This window comes from Gambusia affinis, linkage group LG19 (genome assembly GCF_019740435.1).
Source record: "Gambusia affinis linkage group LG19, SWU_Gaff_1.0, whole genome shotgun sequence".
Classification (NCBI taxonomy): Eukaryota; Metazoa; Chordata; class Actinopteri; order Cyprinodontiformes; family Poeciliidae; genus Gambusia; species Gambusia affinis.
The window spans coordinates 15246627-15262889 of NC_057886.1; the positions used below are offsets into that span (position 1 = coordinate 15246627).

Sequence of the window (16263 nt, forward strand, 5' to 3'; positions counted from 1 at the left end):
TTATTTTTTTAAAATTGATTAATGGCTCTAATATTTAAAAATCAATTAACTGCACTGTTCTTTTAGCGACCCACTGAAGAATTTGTCAAAAATTTGTTTGAGTTGATCAAAGTTAAAGCTGTTAAAACCGTTTTCCTTACTTTAGAGCAGCGGTGTCAAACTCATTCTCGTTTTGGGCCAAATCAAATCGTAAATGCTATTAAAGGGCCGGTTGTACCAGAATGTATTGATAAAACCTGTTCACAAACTGTTAAATTATCAATGAATCTTAAAATTGAAATATTATTGAACATCTTGTCAGTTCCTCCAGGACTTTGTGATACTTTTTGTGAAGTGTTTGTGGTACAAATTTGGAAATATGTGCACTTATTTAAAACGGTAAATGTGACTTTTTATAAAGCTTATGGACTATAATCTGACTTTTTTTTTTTTTACATTTTTGAGAAAAATCTTTAATAAACTCATAATTATTTATTAAGATTTGTTGATTTAGTGTGAATTTCCACGATAATTTTCAAGAAACTGGAGGGAGTGATTGATATAATTTGGCAGTAAATAGATAAAAATTGGATTGATTTGATTGATAACATAATGCTTAAGCACACTTAGTGTTTAGTCTAGAATCTATAGGGCCTCATAAAAAGCTATGGTGGGCCGGATTTGGCCCACGGGCCTTAAGTTTGACACATCTGCTTTAGGGTGTTTGGTTTTCATATGATTTACATAAAAGTTGTCGTAGTCAAATAATATTCAATTAATGGCATCTTGAAGTGCCAGCTTCTTTGTGGGGTTGATTATTTCTGTGTTTATCTTGGCTCTGCGCCACATGGAAATTCATGAGCTTCATTTATATTGCAGTTCAGATGGAAGCGCTCTCCCGAGACAAGGAACATAATTGTTGTTATTAGCCTGTAGAGTTGGGCAACAATGGAGCTCTTAGACAAATAAGCTTAATCAGGGTTTGGATGTACAGACTTTAATTTTATTTTGCTTTTTTGATTAACTTCAGATTTTTTTATTGAATTTGTTGTCAATCATAAAGTGTAAGGTTAGAATATTTAAGGTATTATTTCCAGAGGGTAGTTTTTAATCAGAGAGAAGCTGTTTATTTCTAATTAAGTTCCAAACAGGGGAAGTACATGGAGTCTAAGTTTAAGTCTGTTTGAACAAGGAAATCAGACCAATCATAATTGTCTAATCATAGTCGATAATTTGATTTATAGAATGAAACTCACTTTATAAGTCGTTGAAAGCAGATATTTTAGGAAAGGACCTAATTTTATATTCTTCATAAAATGTGAAATAAGATTAAACTTTGACTTTAACATAACTCAAAATAGATGTTTCTTTACTAAATTATTCACAACATATCACAACAAAAGAGAGAGAAAATTTCTCTGTGTTGTTTCACTACTTTCCTCAAATTCATTTCTTTTTTGACCTATTAAAGGTATAAATATCATCACCTTCCTAAAATAATGGCCTAAAGCATTTTCTTTTGCCAAAAGTGTTTTTGACTAGAAACATCATCCACTTTTATTGCCAAAAAACAACCAACCACCCACTGACCCACCGACCTACCAACTGACCAATCAACCAACCACCCACCGACCCACTGATCGACCAACCGACCAATCAACCCACTGATTGGTGGTTGGTGGGTGGTTTGTCGATGGGTTGACCAACTGACCACCCACCGCCATCTTGGTAGGTCGGTGGCTGACCAATCACCCAGCCACCGACCGACCCACTGATCGACCGGCCGACCAACCGACCATCAGCTGTTTTTTTGCATAAAGCCACGTTATCCTGGGTTGTTTTTTTAGATTTTCCACAGTTGTCTCTTTTTAACCCGACTGTCTGCATTGAACTTCAAAACTTTATGACTCTGATTGTTTTGGGAGAAACTTATCCTCGCATCACTTCAGGTGCTCAACCTGGAAGTTGTTGCCGTCTTCTCTTGTGGAATCAGCTCTATTTTTTAAAGGAATTAAGTAAAGTTTGCCCACTTCTAAATACCTGGAGGATTATATTTTTGGGAAATGTTTAAACAGAATCCACCCAAACTCAGCGTTGCACCACTTGGGTCTGGTTCCTGTGAGTTCTTGAAGCTGTAACTATCTTACTGACTCATGCAAAAACATCCAGTGTTGCATCATTTCTCTGCTGCAGTCGTTTGCAAAGCTGACTCTTGGTTGTGGTCGGCTGTGCCTGTGGTTTATGAGCCACGCGATCAGCCCATTAAACCCACCGCTCTTTTGTAAAGGTTGTCTGCCTCTTAAACGGTGTCATCTTTATTGATGTTTCTCTCCCCCAACCTCATGTAGAGAAATATGCAATATGGCCCTGGTTTAAATTCAGTTCTCCAACGCAGGTTGTTTATTATGGCAGACATGCCAGCTATAGAGCCATAGCTTTAGAGCGAAGGAAAAAAAGTGTCTGTGTGGAAGGGGCCGACTGTCCCAGCATGAAATGATACAGCAAATTAATGTCTTCCTTTCACAGATAGCTACACAACTCCACACAAACACGCAGAGAAATACACACAGCAGTGGCTCCACATGCCATATCCCGCTTAGCCCTGACAATGTAGCAGCTGTGAAAGTGGCCGCCTCTGTGATCGGACGCACAAATCACAGCAGGGGAGATGAGATGGTACCGTCCTGCCGCTCGGAGACCCGGTGAGAGCTGAAGCAAAGGACAAGCTGCCACTCTCCTGCCATAAAAACCAAAGAGGTTACTTTGCTTCTGCCTCCATCAATGCATCAGTCATCTTCACAGCCACTCTTTCCTCTCTACGTCCATCGAGTTGGACTTTATCTTTTAGAACAGGCATCAAGGTTTGCTGAGGATGAGAACCTTTCGTGTTCATCCTTCTCTTATTATCTGCTACCCTTCTATAGGCAAAAAAACCAACAAAAATAACCAAAATCTTACCTAGTATTTTTGGTCTAGTTTCTAGTGCAAATATCTTTTTACACTTGAAATAAGACAAATTAACTTGCAAGCAAGATATAGAGGCTTGCTTTTAAGTAAATAATTTCTTAATATTGATGAAAAAGTGTTTGTTACATTGGCAGACAAAATAACTTATACAGGAAAAATGTCTTGTTATAAGCAAAATACTAATACCAATATTAATCATTTATTCAAATGAGCTTCTATATCTTACTGAAAAGTTACTTGTAAGTTAGTTTGTCTTATTTCAAGTATACTAAGATATTTGCACTAGAAACTAGACCACAATTACTTGGTAAAATTTTGTGTTTTTGCAGTATTGATGGCTTTTCAAGATCTATAGTACTAACACAAACGTTTTACAGAGTGATACCTCTTCCTAACAATACATCTTTGTAGATTTCTACACTGTAGCTACATTTCCATCACAAATGTCTGCAAAACTTTGGCAATATTCCGAAAAAAAAAAAAGAAAAACATACTTTCACAATTGTGTTGTGAAATGGCATATTTGTGCTGTGAGCACCCAGAAGTTTAAGTGTGGTGTTTCACTGAAACTCATATGTGAATAAGTCATTTTAAAAAAATCATCCTCCTACAACTGCTTGTCCTCTTTTTCATCTAGAGACATCCGCTTGTTGATCACGACTTTAGGGTCAGTGGTACTGCAGCTTGTGTGAAATACTCCATCTGATCAGTTTCAGTCCGTTATATGTACTTTCACTGATTCTTTTGTTTTTAATCAGTAGCTGCATTTGCATTGACCAGATAACGATGCAGTTTGGAATTTGAAAAATAAATTTGCTGCGCAGAAACGCACCATTGTTTGATACGTTTTTGTGCTTAGACGAGGTGTTTTTGTGTTTTTTTAGCTTCATCCAAACTAGTGTTTTCCACAAAAGGCTTTTCATCATGTGATCAGCAACTGGATGTTACTACTGACAGAAATGATGAAGAAGACGACAGGAAATGGTAGGATGATGACACTTTTTTTTTTTAACAAACTTATTCACATATGATTTTAATTGAGTTTCTTCTTCAATGGAGACACCACATTTGTCAAATTGTGTTTTTTTTACAGTCTTGGCCATTCACAGACATCAAATTAACTGTGTTTGCTGGGATGGAGATGCAGTCTTGATGAGCGCTGTAAGCTCGCCATGGCGCTCCAGTCTCTCCCCTACCTCTGCTCTGCAACCCCCTGACAATCTCCCCAGTTCCTCAGAGCTGCTAATGACTGCTAATTGTGGCACAGCAGGCGTTTGGTGGTGGTGGAAAAACTGGATGCAAGCAGCCATGCCTGGCAGCAGCACTGCCCACCGCCTAGGAGGCTCTTGGCTCCAAAGATATTAGCTCTATCTGAAAATATCACAAAAAATTATTAGCTGGAGTTTCCCCTGTGAGAAAAGAAACTGGACCACCTGAAATTACCCATCAACTACTTTGGACTAAACCAACTACAGACGTGAAACCGACATAAAAACCAACAAAAATATCAGGAAAAACATTTTATTAAGTTACACCAATTCTAAAACTTACAACATAGTTAAACACTGCAAAAACACAAAATCTTACCAAGTATTTTTAGTTTAGTTTCAGTACACTTTAAATAAGACAAACTAACTTACAAGGAATATTTGAGAAAGAAATGGAGGTTTGTCTTAAGAAAATAATCCTTAATATTGATGAAAAAGTACTAGTTTAATTGACAGAAAAGATCACTTATAACATGGGACAAATGTCTTGTTATAAGTGAAATAATCTGGCAAGTACCAGTACTTTCCCATCAATATTAAGGAATTATTTACTTTAAACAAACCTCCATTTGTTGCTAAAATATTCCTTGTAAGTTAGTTTGTCTTATTTAAAATGTACTGGAACTAGACTAAAAATACTTGGTGAGATTTTGTGTTTTTGCAGTGTATCTGAAATCTTGCAACATGGCAGAAAAAAAAAAGAATTAAACTTAAAAATCTGCTGCTAATAACCAGAAATAAAGCGACTTGTGGCTCAGTGAAACAAACTCATGTTTGTTTTTGGTCAAATCAAGATTATTCTGGCTGGTTGTGCCAGAATGTGTTGTTCAACCCCACTAATCAATCAATCAATCAATCAAACTTTATTTGTATAGCACATTTCAGCATCAAGGCATTTCAAAGTGCTTTACATCAAATCAAACACAAAAATACAATGCAACATAGAATCAACAATAAAAACACAACATAGTCAGATTCCGTCAATAAATTTGCAATTGATTACGTTTTGAATACAACTCTAAACAAGTGAGTTTTTAGTTGAGATTTAAAGGAAGTCAGTGTTTCAGCTGTTTTACAGTTTTCTGGAAGTTTGTTCCAGATTTTTGGTGCATAGATGCTAAATGCCGCTTCTCCTCGTTTGGTTCTGGTTCTGGGGATGCAGAGCAGACCAGAACCAGAAGACCACTAACCAACTTTTAAAATAAATGACTCTCTCTGCATTCAATAAGTACTTCTTAGAATTAAATAATATTGAACATATTTTGAAATATTTGTTTTTGTGACTTTTTTGGAATCATAATCACAGATTTTATGGTGCTAATTTAGAAATATTTGCAAGGACTTTTCCAATACTTGCACTTTTTTTTATTCACCATATTGATCACAGACTATCGGATAACCTCAAATGAGGTTGAGGCAGCAGTGGAGTCTATGTAAGAAGTACTGCCCCCTATAGGTGGGAGTTAGCATTCACTCAATGTTTTTTTTGCTCATTTTAGCGGAAAATGTTTAATAAACTCACAAATAGGCCTGTCATGATAACAGATTGTTAATAATATTGTTTTGAGACTATTTTAAAGTAATATAATAGTAATAAAGACATAATAATGCAAGAACATAATCTCAAACTTCACATTGTAATGAACATTTAACAGCAGAACTGGAAGAGATTTTAAATATCCAAAATAAATAAGTAAACAAAATAACAGAAACAACAAATAAAATGAATCATGAAATCTCTGTAAATTAAATAAAAAAGGGCGAGCTGAAGACTTTTGTAATCTAATTCTTGGTAAAAAGAGAGAAAAATCAATCAAAAGTCATGCAAATGGACATTACTGAGCATGAGATTATTTGATTATTGCGACAGAGGTACTCACAGAGATGTGCGGACTCTGTTGATTTTGTGTGAATCACAAGAAACTAGAGTAACTGATTGATTGACGTATGTTTTTACCAATAATCCTGTCATGTTGGTTAAGATTTAAAATACACTCTAACACCACTACGCTCTCCATTAACACTGAGTTGCTGCTGCAGCTGTTAGCAGGCAGGAGCGATAGGATTAAAATTGAGAGATTGGATGGGAATGGAGGTCCAGCTTCACGGAGAGCCTGAAGCACAGCCTGCAACCGTTTGGCATGAATACTCCAGCCTGGGCTGGAAGATTTGTGTTTGGGAAGTGGATTCACGTTTCGCTTTTTTCCCAAGGCCACAGGCGGACGGGAGCGGACAGGGACAGCGCTGAGTCTGCTGAAGGCCTCCCTCATATAGGGGGATGTTTCAGTGCAGCCCTACTTTGTATTTCGCATACTGCTTCAAAAAGGTTCAATATTTTTTGTCACTCATATCAGAAAGTGAAACTCACACAGCATATAGATTCATCACACAAAGAGTGGAATATCTTAAGCCTTTATTGTAGTTATGTGGATGAAAAACCCCAAATTCAGAATCTCAGATAATTTTATAAAGCTATATAAAATAGTAGGCTTATTAATAAAGTGGGATATGATAAACCTTTTGTTCGTCGTATAAAGACAGTGTGTATATGAAAATACTGAAAATGTATAAAACAGCAGTGTCTAACTCATTTTTGTTTTGGGCCAAATCAAGATTATAAATGCTCTTAATGGGCCAGTTGTGCCAGAATGTATTGATAAAATTTGTTCACAAACTGTTAAAATATCAATGAATTAATAAAATTAAATATTATTGAACATTTTTTCAGTTCCTCCAGGATTTTGTGATACTTTTTGTGATTTTTTTTCAGTGTTTGTGGTACTAATTTAGAAATATTTGCGCTTATTTACGGCAGTAAATGCGACTTTTCATGTAGATTGTGAACTATAATCTGACATCAATTAAGACTGAAGCAGCTGTTAGTACAAGTAAGAAAGTTTTTGACAATTTTTGAGAAAAATCTGCAATTATGTAATATCCACGATAATTTTCAAGAAACTGGAGGGACTGGTTGGTATAATTTGGCAGTAAACAGATAAAAACTGCATTGATTTGATTGATAACATGATATTTAAGCACATTTAGTGTTTAATCTAGAATCCAGAGAGCCACATGAAAATCTACGGCGGGCCGGATTTGACTCACGAACCTCGATTTTGGTATAAAGCATTGAACAAACTTATACCTTCTGTCCAAAACTGTTGATAAAAAGTGAGAATAAATGTAATTTTCTAGGTTTGCTGATATTGGAACACATAACGAGGAAAGTAGAGTAAAATCATAAAGATATTTTTGTTATCGGTGTCAAACATTTTATTGAGCTTTAAAATAATAACAGCTTATACTTCCTGGTTTTCTGACCCGCCTGCTATTTGGTCACATTAAGAGAAAATTATGTTTTTTCCAATCATTCGTTTAATTTAAACCCTGAAACAAGCTTCTTCCTGTGAAGCTGAATTTTGCCAGAGCTCCAAATTACAAGGGTGTATTTTTCTGATATTTTGTCCTAACTTGACGTTATTGTTTCTGATCGATTTGGACTTTAAATGAGCACAGCAGACTTTCAGTCAGAACAGGCCTGGATGGGCATAACTTCTACTGTGATCGATCTGACAGCAGCAGCGGTGGGCGGCTGATTGATATTATGCTCCTGGATTTCTTCATAAGGGAGAAAAGTTGATTTACTTCCACTGACTAAATAATAGTCAAAACAGAATATTTGTCTGGTTGAGGACTTTCAGAAATCATTTGCTCTACATCTACGTTAGTTTATTTTTGACAAAATTTGAGAGACTTAAGCCTGGACTGAATGATTCTTAGGCAATGAGGTTTTAGTCTGATCAGTTCTGCCCATTTTGAGTTGTTTTAGTGCATGTGTCAAACTCGAGGCCTGGCTGGCCCACAGTAGCTTTTTATGTGGCCCTGTAGATTCTAGACTAAACTCTAAGTGTGCTTAAATATTATGTTATCATAATCACAGATTATGATAACATACTGTTTACTGCGAAATTATATCTCTCCCTCCAGTTTCTTGAGAATTATCGTGAAAATTCAAGCAAAATCAACAAATTCCTTCAGTTTTTTGCACTAATACATAATTTGAAGTTTATTGTGGATTTTTCTCAAAAATTTTCAAAAGCTTTCTTACTTATACTAAACAGCTGACTCAGCTTTAATTGATGTCAGATTATAGTCCATGATCTGTATAAAAAGTCACATTTACCATTATAGATAAGTGCAAATATTTCCAAATTAGAACCACAAACACTTTGATTTATTGATATATTTTTTTTTTGTCACTTTTAATACAAAGAATCTGTTGCTGATCACGCCCTTGAACTCAACGTTTACGCTCACACGTGAAAATGGCTGCAAACAGATGCGCAATTACACAACTGTACAATCTTTGAAAATTAGAAGTGGAGCTTCCTGCACAACCAACAAGAATGCAGTAAGTGATTTCAGGACACTAAGTCAACACCAAGACTCTTGTCTTTTCATACAGAACCAAATGTGTTGCAACTCAGCTTGGGTTGCCAGGTAACGGGTCGGACTTCACTGGTTGCTAGGCGACTGGCAGTTTCTGCTGATTTGTGACGTTACATTCTGGAGGTTTTTGAAACGGCTCACTTTTCGTTTAGCAAGAAGCATAAACGTACGGCCAAAAAATGGCTGGGTGTTTTTAGAAGCTGAGAAACCCAAATGAAAGTACAAAAATTTTAATTTTCTATAATATTTTCCCTTTAAATTTAATCTTGGTAATGTGCAGATAGTCAGAACATAAAAATAAACAAGTAATGGATCTATCTTTTTTGTTTTAAATTGGTTTACATCCCATAAAAGGGACATAATTTTATTCAGTGGTGCTTTGCGGCACATATTCAATAAAATGAAAGCAGATTTAAAATGGCAAATAAAAATCTTAAATGGCAACTTGTGGCTTATGTTTCGTTTTATTTAAATCACATTTATTTATATGGAAATATCTGCAACTGGGCTAAAAAACAAAACCATAAAAAGTAGATGCTCATTCTTTGCAGAAACTGATGAAATACTGTCTGTGTTAATGGGTGGAGTGAGTGAAAGTCCTGTCATTCAGCGAACACCCCCGACAGCTTCCAGCTCCTCAACAAATTTTGATGATGTCTGCAGCCATGATGTGATAAATTGAATATAACTGCTACGCCTGCAGTTTGAATGGCTGCAGAAGAAAGTAATTCAGATCACCTTGGTAGTTATGAAGTTATTCAGCTTTCTGTCTTTTTGTAACTCGGTTTGTTTCTGTGAGATCGGAAACTCGTTTGCTTCATGTATGAAAGGGAACAAAGCTGACCTTGAAAACCCATGTTGCATCTGAAAGAGACGTCCAAACCAGCGGCGACAAACTCACTTCGGTCAAAATCATGATACTGAATGTTTTTAAAGGGCCGGTTGTGTCAGGATGTATTGATAAAACGTGTCAAACTCGAGGCCCGTGGGCCAAATCCGGCCCGTCATATCTTTTTATGTGGCCCTCTAGGTTCTAAACAGATAAAAACTGCATTGATTTGATTGATAACATGATATTTAAGCACATTTAGTGTTTAGTCCAGAATCCAGAAGGCCACATAAGAAGCTACGGCGGGCCGGATTTGGCCCATGAGCCTTGAGTTTGACACATGTGACGTAAAGTCTCTGGTGTGGTCAAGCTTCATCTGGAGCGGTTAGCCTGTGTAAATCCGGGGTAAAGCTGTGCTCTTCGTCTCGGCACCACACCCTTTCTCTCACCTTTCTGTCCGTTATTGGATCGGCAGCTGAGCAGACGTCTGGATCTGCGTCGTCTGTGTCCTTGGGCTTCTTCATCCCACATTCTTCAAGTGCCAATTATAATGCCAGTGGAAGAGCGATCAGAAGCGTGCGTGCAACGCTGTGATAAATCCATGTTGTCATCTCCGTGGTGTGTTTCATTTGCTATAGGATTTGTCAGAGAGGAGAGAGCATTGCTCAGATGAAGTACCCGACCCATTCTTTTTTTTGTGTGTGTTTCGCTCTATCTTTCATTTCAACAAAGAAATTTTATCTTTTTCTCTTCCTGAACTCCCTGCATCAGCAGCAGCACCTAAATCTGCCCGGCTGAAAGTGCAGCATCCAGTTAAACTCTCATATCCATGCAGAAAGAATACGATCGCTCATTCTCTCACCTACTCATTGCATCATTAATGTTATTTCCTCCCATTCTTAATTACCTTTCTCAATTACCCTGCCTTGTTAGAAAAACAGACGTGCTTGAGTACAATATGAAATACTAATTAAAGTTTAAATGCAGAACACAGAATTGGATCTCTGTTGTTTTTTCTCTCAGGATTCTGATCCTTGGCTCTTGCCTCTTCCGACTCTCCCTGCAGCAGATGGCTTTGGTCAGAGGTGGACAGGTAGCACACACCTGTGCACCGTCCCGCGAGGCGCTCGCTGCCACCGAGCTGCAGCCACACCATTCCCAGTGCTTTGAACGCCTCTAGCCTGTCTGCTCCCTGCACCACCTTCAACCCCTTCCTCTGAGCTGGATCTCATGGGTCGTCTTCCTCCTCCTTCCCAGTGGTTCAGGCCTTCTGGATGGAGCAGATGGCGACAGAGGGCCAGGAGGAGATGACCTCTAACCTGGGAGCCAGACCCGACCCGATCCACTGCGGGTTCCTGCAGCGAGTGTTAGCATCAGGATGATTAAAATAATGCACTTTTGGGTTTGTTGTTTTAAAAAAGAATCTATTTCACTGTTTTAACTGGATGATACTGCATGAGGTTAGTCCTCAGGACATAAATCATTTAGCACAACAGTGTCCAAAATGTGGCTCTGGGCCCATTTGTGCACCTTGAAGTGATTTATTTTTTGGCGCTGAGCACAAATCAAGAATGGTAAAGTATTTGGCCAACAAAATAGAAAGCAACTGATGATCTAGAAACATGAAGCAACATTTAGCTTTATATTGTACAAATCTAGAACTCAAACTAGAACAACTGGAACCAACATCTAGTTTTATACTTCACTAATCTCCAAATGTGGAGAACTAACATTAAGTTTTATCAGTCAAGAATCCAGAGAAACCCCTACTAGTTTATAAATGATCGACTACTTATTCTTATTCTTATTAAACATGGGAAACCAATATGTAGTTTTATACTTTTACCTTTTTGTCTTTCTTTTAGTTTTGTGGCTTTGTTTGTATTTCCTTCTAATTCATGTAAAGCACTTTGAACTGCCTTGTTGCTGAGAATATATTAATAAAATTACTTTACCTAATGATCAATAATATACAGATTTCATAAAAGTTTTTTTTATTGTTTATCAGGTAAAAGAAAACTAAATCACCAACAAAAAAAACAAACAGTTTTCTATTATGAATTTTGTGGCCCGCCGTCAGTAGTTAAAATGTGAAAGTTTTTTTTTCCTTGGACACAACTTGACGTCACTCTCTCCAGAGCTCCGCCCACTCCGCCATGACGGACGTCAAAACAACCAATACCTCCATTAACGTTACAGATGTCTAAAATAAGAATTCTGTAACCTAATATCGCTTCTATTTAGTTGATTTCACTTTAAAAGTGGTCTTAGGGTGCTGTGCGGTCAGCTCCACAAACCAGGATGCAAACCAAATTTTTAAGAGGAAAGATACGGCGGCTCTGAGTGACAGCCATCAATCATAATGACTGGCAGCCCTCGGTGTAACCGTGGATATACAGCGAACACTTTTTACAAGGTAAGACGACTAACGTTCATAAACTTTACAAGTACGTATGATTAGAAACAAATCAGATATTTCACTGAGGCGAATGTAGCCTCTGACGGTTAGTAACCATGGAGACAATGCCGCCCAGTCATGTAGCCTAGCATGTATGGAAAAAGCAGGTTAGCATCTCGTCCTCTGTACGTTTTTAATGCCGCTCCGGTTGAAGGGGAAACGCTGTTTCTGATATATTAATATAAATCATGTGGTGCGAATTCAGGTGAAGTCGATCATTTGATCAACACGTCAGGAGGGAGGAGGTATGTGTCGTTTCTCAGCTAGCTACTTCTAGTTTTTATTAATCCTGCCGTCTATGATCTCCAAACAGATGTGTTGCGATCACAGACAAATTAGCTCGACTCGAACAAGTAGGAGCCATAAATAAACAGGAAAAAGCAACTTTAGAAAACAATTTCAGTTGCTCTGTAAAATACTCCAGATCCTCATTTCCGACGTTGCAAAGGGTCAATACTTGCAAATGTATTAATTATGTTATGATATTAATGTAAATTACGTAAAATTGCCTATTTTGAGCTTTACATTATGTTTATTTGATGTTATTTGCGCATCAAAAATATACCTGCAGTGTTGCTTTGATTCTTCCATGCATGTTTGAGAAATCCTTTAATTTCCATCGCAACTGCTGTCTAAAGCTAGCTGTTGCTAGTCCTCCAGACTAGTGGCAGCAGCAGATGGACAACACCTGGAAATGCGCATCTACTGAGCTCATCAGATAAACGATTTCTCAATGCACACTCTGAAAAACTATTGTAAGCAGTTAAAAAAAAAACAACAAAAACTTGACTTCCTGAAGGCGGTGTGTTGGAAAGAGCAGGAAGTTCTTAAAGAGACCAAGGCTTGATTTCAAGCCATCAAATTGCTAAGTTATGTTTGATATATCCAGGAGTTTAATAACAATTGAATGTAACAGTAACTTAATTGTGCTATAAAATGGCACTTTGTGTCACTTTGACAAAGACAAAATGTGAATCTCTTATTTTTGTATACAATAAAACAGGTGGAAACAAAAGAACAAGTAATTAGATACACTGACTTTGTCTGAGAAAATGGGAAATTAATTGGATACCTTATAAAATATTTTACACACAACCTTCATGTTTAGCTTTGATTTTATTTAACTTTATTTGCAGCCTAAACTTGCGGTCCATAAAAAAAAAATTGCTTATTAAAAGTTAAGTTTAACTTTTAAAACACGGCGATGCTTGAACTTTACTTGTGTTTGTTGGGTTACAACTTCACATCCTATAATTAAAAAATAACTGAACCGTTTCTATGGAAACTTGCAATTTTATGGGCCGAGGTTACATATACAAAGTGTTCCTCCAATTTGCTGAGGTCATGCTCTGGTGTTGTTTTTGATGTTTTAATAGGTGCACAGACTTTACGAAGCCCAAACAGAACTTTAAACCTCATGTACTTTCTGATTTGATTATTTCTTTCTGCAAGATAAACCTAATTTCCATGCGTGGGTGAGTTAAAGCCCTTTAAAGTAAACGAGATGATGGATGTGTTGAATTGAGAAAGATATTAAGTCAAAAATGCATGTGGCCCAAAGGAAAAGCAGGTTTGAGGATAAATGTTTCTTTCCACCTCAGAGTTATTTCAACCCTGATCTGTCCGGCCTCTTCTGGATACCAGCACTGTAAAATAAAAAGGTGTTTTGTCTCTATTTGGAGCAGAGAATCAGTTCCAAGGCAGAGGTTTTGAAGCTGATTTATTGTTTTTCTCTAAAATTCATTTAAAATTCATTAATTCCAAGGGGACAAACTTACTGAGCTCAACCCAGTTTCCTTCATTTGCCCGGTGAGTCCAAACGGATTGTTGTTCTCCCCAGACGATCCCCTCTCCGGTTTCTTCCTGTTATTAAATATTCAAATCTCCACCGCAATCACTCTGTTTAGTAAACACTCAGGGGAAACACACAGAGACTATTAACGCTGAGACGATTGCAAGGCTTTGTTTTTGTTTAGTTTTGTTCGCTGGTGTGACAGAGATGCTAATTGCTGAAGGATTGCCGGTTAATTGTTTTTTACTGTCTCAAAACTGTTCTCACAACTAAACTAGAAGGTTTTTTTTTATTATTATTGTTTCCTCTACCATTTATTTATCCATTGTAATGATGTAAATTTGCATCATATATATGTAACTATTTGTTTATCTCAAGTTCAGACTTCAAAACAGGCACATCTGTCTGCCATTTATGCCCTTAAACATTCAATAAAATACAAAAACAAAACCTAAACTAACTACAGATCAATAGTTCCCAATGAACTGTTACTCACACCTAAGTTTAATGCACACCGTTAATTATAAGTTAAAAAACATATACAAAGTTACACATGAAACCCCTCTATACAATTTAATTAGTCTAAAATGTTAATGTTATAATACTCAAAACACAAAGACGACAACAATGGAAGAAATTTTGAGATTAATCTCTGAATCTTTTGAGAAAAAAGTTGAAATTTCTCAAGAGTTCAAAATGTTGAAAACCTTTGAGAAAAATTTCTGAAATTTTGAAATTACTCTCAGAAATTTTTCCAGAAAGGTTTTGGAAATTTCTGAGCTCTTAAAGTCAAAAATATGTGGGGAAAAAAAAATCATAAATTTTGAGATTAATCTCGATTAGATAATTCTCTAATCTCAAAAAAGTTCAAAATTTGTGAGAAAAACCTCAGAAATTTTGAGATTGAGTTAAAAATTTTCTAGAAAAAGTCAAAGTTTTTGACTTTATGACATTTTTTCTTCTAGAAAATTTCTGAGATAAATCTCAAAATATCTGTTTTTGGCAGAAATTTGCTTCTTTTTTTGTAATTACAGTTACCGATGGCAACAGAAAAAAAGGGGGCTGAAGGGGCAAGCTGTCAGATGCTGGTTGCTATGGTAGCCACCAACCGTCAAGAGCAGCGTAACAGAACTTTTACACTGCAGACTGAAATGACCCAATTCCGATATTTTGTCAAATCGGATTTTTTTTTTTGCCGGGCCGTTCACGCTGCCACTCACATGCGACCTGTATGTGTTCTGCAGCCTGAACAGGCGAAAGACCTGAAAATGTGCCGCATGCGCAGTAGAGGGCGCAATAGCGTCAACGTTCTCAGTGTTCTCCAAACCGCCATAAAAAGAAGAAGTGCTCAGTGTTTTCAGAAGTAAATACGGAGGCTAACGGTGGAGCATAGCTTACATATTTGCAGTTGTTGACAGAGCGGAGCAGCATATTAACAACTTAATCCTCATTATAGTCCGTCGTGGTTGTTGTTATACGTCCCGCTTGCGGGTGTCAGGGCGGAGAATAGTGAGGTTTGTTGAGTATCAGTGACGTTCAGCTCCGATGAATGTGACCTGGACGTTCGGTCGCATTTGAATCGGATACGTATCGGATGTCCAAATGGCCTGGGTCGCATTCGAAAAGAATCCGACCGGTGCTGTTCAGACTGCATTACGTAAAAAAAAAATTGGAATTGGGTCTTTTCAGCCCACAGTGTGAACGCAGCCTTGTATATCAGAAATGTCAGGATAAATTAAGTTCTTAACCAAACAAAATTAAGATGATGAATAAATAAAGCAATTTTGACAAATGTTACATTTGTAATAATCCGCGGTACATATGTATAGTCTGAGCATGAGTATTTCCTGACCTTTTATTCCTTGCCCTCTGTCAGATTATATAAAGGAGTGTTGAATTGGTCTACTTGTCTAGTCCATTTGTCATTCCTGTACATTCTGAGAGCTCCTCGTATTTTATATTTAGTTTTTTTTAATGTAACAGAATGTTTCCCATCTGATCTCAAACGCTGTACTGTTTTCTAATAAGCACCACAGCAATTTCTGTTTGTTGCTAATGGTGGCACATGCTGCCATCCTGGGAACTCCAGCTGTGCGCAGGCGAGGACGGGCATCTCGTCCCTTCGCCACAACACGCTCTCCGCGTACAGACCGCCTGGGGAGCGTGCATGCCTGCCCTGGAGGTGATACTAATGGGGGATTTTAACTACATTTCCCTCCTTCATCCTTTCCTCACCTCTTCCTCTCCCTCTGCTGCTGCGGATATGAGCCTAGAGCAAACAGGGCACTCTCATTAAGCGACTGGTATTAAATTCGCTGTTATTAGAGAGGCTTGCTTTCATTTCAATGGCACAGCAAACCACAGAGACCCACAAGAGATTCAGACTGAAGGCTGAATTACTCTCAAACGTCCAGGTTTGTTTGAGGATTTGTATTTTTGAGTGATACACAAAGAGCGTTGAGAAAAAAGCTGCCTCTACTGCTGCTTTGCTTTTGTGTAACTGTTGAGAAGCAAAGCGTTT

At 37.4% G+C, this 16263-nt stretch overlaps 1 protein-coding gene across 6 annotated transcripts in view; it reads left to right on the forward strand.

Moving 5' to 3' along the window:
* LOC122821947 (speckle type BTB/POZ protein) overlaps positions 1–11303 on the forward strand; it is a 66291-nt gene extending 54988 nt beyond the window's left edge. For 3 of the 6 annotated variants that reach the window (XR_006369085.1, XM_044100281.1, XM_044100282.1), the window contains exon 4: positions 10516–10740. Coding sequence is in view for 4 of the 6 variants with exons in the window: in XM_044100281.1 (XP_043956216.1) it covers positions 10516–10662 (147 nt within the window). In the remaining 2 variants the exon portion in view is untranslated. The other 3 variants (XM_044100283.1, XM_044100284.1, XR_006369084.1) reach the window with 2 other exon arrangements.
* Positions 11304–16263: the final 4960 nt, after the last annotated feature.